At 39.0% G+C, this 5,784-nt stretch overlaps 1 protein-coding gene across 2 annotated transcripts in view; it reads right to left on the reverse strand.

Annotated features, from left to right (window-relative positions):
* Positions 1 to 5,784, reverse strand: part of sh3gl1b (SH3-domain GRB2-like 1b) — a 69,353-nt gene continuing 63,569 nt past the window's right edge. The window contains exons 9-10 of one of the 2 annotated variants that reach the window (XM_048614068.1): positions 4,981 to 5,031; positions 1 to 2,621 (exon numbers count right to left, since the gene is read on the reverse strand). In XM_048614068.1, coding sequence (XP_048470025.1) covers positions 2,425 to 2,621; positions 4,981 to 5,031 — 248 coding nt within the window. In that variant the 3' untranslated portion in view covers positions 1 to 2,424. The remainder of the gene's footprint in view (positions 2,622 to 4,980; positions 5,032 to 5,784) is intronic. The other variant, XM_048614069.1, reaches the window with a different exon arrangement.

Genomic DNA, 5,784 nt, shown 5'->3' on the forward strand with positions numbered 1-5,784 from the left:
TCTTATTACCTTCTATTTGTTTATTCTTTACATAATCTTTACATAATCTGAACAGAACACTACATAGTTTATAATTGTACTAAACATAAATCTACATGCAGGATTAAACAGTAAAAAAGATACATATTTTGAGTTATAAGCCCATGGCTTTTATAATTATCAAAAGATAGATCAAATTCATAAAGCATTAGTACAGGTATGGTCACAATCTTCTAATGTTCACGATGAGTTGACAACACTATCAAAAAGTACTAGACAGATATATGGTACATCATGATTAGTGTTAAAGAGCTAGTGTCAATATGGGAGTGTGACAGCATGATGCCTGCCAGATGCATGCTGCACGTGTTGTACCAGGTTATCATTCAACATCGTGGAGGTCAAAACAGGAAGAGTTACCAGAAGCTGAGATTTGCTCATCATTAAACAAAGACAGTTAAAAGTTAGACCATAGAAAATTACAGTGGGAACATTTCAAGTCTGTCAGAAAACAAAATTCATTCCAGTTATCTACGTGTTTGTTAAGAGAGAACGGAGGACGAAGGACAAGTCAGAATTTTAAACTGTTCCTGTGCACACCCTTTTTTGGATCCATAAAGCAGATGCAGCAGCAACAGGATAAGGGCTTAGGGAAGTCAAAGAATGTGAGAGTAACCCCTTGCTTACTCTCTCCATTTCACTGAAAGACTGAAATGTGCCTCATTATATGACAGATCTGGGACAATTCCAGATTTGTTGTGTTTACACCATAGGATAGTATTCATAGCACCAGCTTTGATGTGCAAATTGCTCAAAAGTCATGAATGAGACTTCACCATTTTAGCAGTAAGAAACCTTCAACCTCAGTAAAAAGGTCTTTACAGGCCTGCAATTTAATAATGGATTGGAGAGCGGATGAGAGACAGGGGTAGGGGTTGGGGTGCAGGGGTGATTGCAAAGAGTTCAGTCCAAACTATTTGATTGCTGGGTCAGTTGTGGAAGTGATGCTTTTTTTTGTAAAAGGAATGCTTGTCCCCTCCTCATTTTCTTCCTTTCTTCAAAGTGTTGATTCTTGCTGTTGTGCAATTCAAAGCACACCAGACACTTTCCAGAACCTCACTCAAGGAGGTATTATTCTTCATTTCTGAGTCAATGGACTGTGTGTCTATGGCAGTTATCACAACACAGCATGATTCCATACTCTCCTCATCCCAGCCACTGCAAACACCTTCACCAGCCAGATAATGATCATGAGCAGAAACCTGGCTTATATTCCCCTCTTCCTATTCTAAGAAAGGTAATGATTGATTTGAATAGAAGCACAAAGTTCCCCTGCTAATTATACAAGGTCATAACTGAGAGGGAGGGGAAAATACATCTGTCACGAACCAGCGGACAGAATTGTTCGGGAAAAATAGCTAAGTTTAAAATAGAGAGGGATGAAAGTCCTGTTTTGATTCACATCTTAAACTTAGGTTCTTCCACAGTGGATAGTTAATGTAAACATGGGAAAATAGAAGGCAGTGGTGGGTTAGGCAAAGAAAGCCTGTTAAATTCACGGCTTAAGTTGTAATGGTTAACATCACCACTTGGATACTTTCCATTTCAGACACCCAGTGTCACAATAGTTAGCCAAGGTTAAGCTCTCTACTTGGCTCTGACTATTCACTTTCTTCCAACCACAGTGCTGCATCCCCCACTAGTGTGATGGTTGTCCAATTCCCACAACAGTCACATTGTATCCCATAGAATGAGAATGATTGCCAGCTAACTGCTGCAGATATTGGATTCGGCCTGGCCAAGCTCATTTCAGATATGATCCTTTTAGTTTGCAGACAGAGGAGACAACCACCCTATCAGTTCAGGCTGAAGAGGAACCCAGACAAGAATTGAAAGGCTAGTGTCTGGTGCACTGCACAACCCAAGTCATTGTACAGCGTAAATTACATCGATATAACCCCTACGTTCAAATGAATTGGGAACCACAGTAATTACAAAGATATGTTTAAAACGAAGGTGATGTGTGTGACCCATGATCACGTGCATCAACCGTGCAATTGAGACTAATTTAACCGATGAGCAGTGTAGAAAGGGCACCTCATACACTGGGAGCAATAACTGTCACAGCTATTCCCTTTGCAAAGCAAATGCTTAATATCAGCCCTTTCACTTTGCTAGAACTGGACAGCTTACACATAAGGATCCACTGAACTAAATGCTGACCTCTCACAACCATATTGCAATACATGCTGAGTAACTGGAGCTGCACTTACATTAACATAGAACAAATATTTGTCAATTCAAAAATAAAATGATGATGCATTGCACGCAATGTAACACTGCACTGTGAGAAACAACCCATGGAAGTGGACTAGTGTTTTAAATTAAAAGGAATGTTGAAAGTCTCCCTCTCTCCACATCTGTATCCGGTGTCCAGTTCAGCACTCACTGAGGTAGTGGGACCAGCACATCCACATAGTTGACAGGGAAGAAACCTGATTGGCCATGCAGCATTCCTTCATACCAGTTGTCATCGATCTGATTGGTCAATGTGATGGTGTCACCTTCCTTGAAGCCAAGTTCTCCTTCATTCTCTGGCTCAAAATCATACAGCGCCTTGCAGCATGGCTGGTCTAGGTGTGCTACACACAAAACAAAATACAATTCATGAATAAAAGTTTCTTTTCCTCTTCCTTTTGACAGCACTGGTTCTTGCTGAGATATAGTTCCAAGATATTAGACAAATATTTGATTGTTGCATCACAATTAACAATCAACTCACAACGATCCACATTTCATCAATGGATAACAGTCAGCTGTGAAGACTGACTAATGTTTTCCACATAACCCAGGAGCACTGAGACAAATTTAAAGGTTCAGGTGAGAAAGGCAACAGATCACACACCAAGATTTGAATGTGAAACCATCTCTAACACCTATAAACCCTTGAAAGAGAGACACAGATTCATTCTGCTCACCGCATTGATTTCCTAATCTCAGCAATGGGTGGGGAACAGTAGTCTTGTAAAAGTTGGGATCAAATGTCATGATCAGAGAAGGGAAATCATGAAGCTAACATTAAACATGAAGAGTGAAAAGCAGAAATAAAAATGGGGAAGTAGAGGCTTCCTAAACTTGTCAAAAAGTTAAATTAAAATGTGTAATGTCATGCAATTAAATGAAGCAACTTGTTTGAAACTGTCAAAACTGCACAAGAAACTATATTCAACAAAATTGAGCTACATGGATATCTGACAGGCAATTTGTTGGCTGCATTATGACAGAAGCCAGTGCCTGTCATGACATGAATTCTGAAACTTTTACTAACCAATCTAATTCAAACCATTCAGTGACATTCTACTAGATCACCATATTAAATGTACTTGGACAGGTGAAGTGGTCAAATATAAGGCCAGTCTAGCTTCTCTGCAACTTGATACATCACAAGCTACCTTCATCTTTATCTCCTCCTCATCAGCTTCCATGAGGGTTTCATCATCTTTATGCCCGCTCTCTAATGTGCCCTTAATTTGCTCCAAAATATCCACAGTCCATCCAAACCTGCACCACATCCTACTCATTTATCATACTTTTTTAACCTCTTGTCCTGGCTCCATTTTATCCAACAGTTGACTTTTGAAATCCTCATCCAACTTTACCAGTTTGTGAATCTTCATCACCTATCTCCGAAACCTCCACTTGGTCTAAATGCAGTTTGCATCTGCTCCTCAGGCTCTCACCTGCTGAACACTCTCTCCTCATTTTCTTCTGCATCTTGCAGATACAACTTCAGAGATCAAGACATAATTCTTTTCCTTAACTCCTAACCTGGCTACTTTCAAAAGTATACAAATGTTTTCAATAAAGCCTTTGGTATCTTCTCCCTATTGCTTCTCAGCATTCATTAACTCTTGGGGCAATTCACTACACGTAAAGATTCTGCATGAGTCATAGAAAGTACATGTGACTATTTCAGACTAAACACCTTGATCACCCACACATGTAGGTACAAGGTCTATCATGATTACACCAGGTTAAAGTCCAGTGCTTAGCTTTGGTTATTACTACAACACAGTGGTATTGTTTTAACATAAATAACAGATCATTTTCCAACTATTGCAGTGATAATGCTAGAAATTTAGTTCCACTAGTGAAATACAAAAGTCCAATTCAATAAACTTAGTAGATAATAGAAAAAGTAAATACTTGAACAATGAGTTACAATAGAATGATAAGTATGGGGTGGGTAGACCACTGTTATTCAAAACTGGGTGGTCACTGCCTTTTGCAAATCAGTGATTTCATAAGGACTGAGCTGGATGCCAGTCTGTGTTATGATCAGTGACAGTACCCAGGATAGATGCAATTATTGACATACTGTGCAGGGAAAAGCATGTATTGCATTCTTCAAACTCAAATTTTGATACACAGCCCAGGACTACTCCACCACCTAAATATCTTTAGGCAAACAAGGTATTAGGCAGATGTTTGAAAGCAAGAAAACTAATGGAGCATTAAGAGTAAGCAGGAAAAAGAGGTTCAAGATGGTGATCATATGCACTAATATCACAGGCACAGATTTAATAACCCTTGTGGTTTGTTTGAGGTTTGCAGTATTGTGTAATTCTGAACATTGGCCAGGAAGTTTGAAAACCACTGGTGTACAGCAGAAAATACCATTGTGGCACAGCAGAGGGAGTTGATCATGGGCATACAATCATTACTATCACTGCAACTTCCCCAAGAATTGTCCCACACAGGCCTCACTCACAGCGAGGTCCAGTGCATCCTAAAACCAAATAACAGAAATACATAAATGATAATAACCAGTGATAAATAGCTCAATTAAAAAAAAAGTCCTTTACATTATTGTTGAGTTTTTGATCATCATTAAACAAACAACCATTAATCCTTATTAAATTGCAAGAGCCCCTTTAACAGAAAGACTGATGTCTTTTCATCCATCAGAACTAAAAATCGGGCATTAGCTACCCTACTCACAGGGGGATCCGCTGGCTGGCGTCCTATTAGGCTTGTCTGAATGGAAGGAGGCTGTTCAAGGAAAAGTTAGGTAAAAATAAAAAAAAAAAAAAAATTCAATATAGTGTACGAATCTTCTCAATAATTAGTAAATGAAATACTATTGATTGAAGACAAAAACTTTGTTTACTGTTACCAGCAATTATTTTCATCTTTCTTTCATCTATGAAAACCAGAAGCCAATAACTTTCTGCAGATGGTTTGACAGGACTTCATAATTTTACAGGACTATCATACCAATTACTGCATGTAACAGATTTTGCACTGTCGAAATGTTATTCCTGTTCTTCAATCATCTCTTCCTCTATCTCCTACCAAAATTAGCAAAACCATCCCTCTGTCAAGATCCAAAATAGTACTGAAATAAGGAGAAATTTCTTCACTTGAAGAATTTGTATCATTTGTATTCTCTACACCAGATGGTTGTTGTTGCTCCATCATTGAACATATTCAAGGCTGGGATATCTCTGCATATAAAGGACTATGGGGAACAGACAGCAAAGTGGAGATGAAGCTCTAGATAACATGGAATAATGAAAGAGGTTTGGCAGGTTTAACATCTGCTCCTGTTCCTGTCCCTTACAGACCATTGCCACATATTGAACTCCCACCCTGAGAGTTCCATTCCTGATGGCACCACAGCCATTCACACTGTATCAGCTCGATGAGCTATGTTCAAAATTAGAGTTAAAAACAGCCAGTATGAGGAATGGTGTTTCAGAGATAGCAGGAACTGCAGATTCTGGAGAATCTGACGTAACAAGG

Source organism: Rhincodon typus, chromosome 29, assembly GCF_021869965.1.
Source record: "Rhincodon typus isolate 14 chromosome 29, sRhiTyp1.1, whole genome shotgun sequence".
In the NCBI taxonomy this organism is placed as follows: domain Eukaryota; kingdom Metazoa; phylum Chordata; class Chondrichthyes; order Orectolobiformes; family Rhincodontidae; genus Rhincodon; species Rhincodon typus.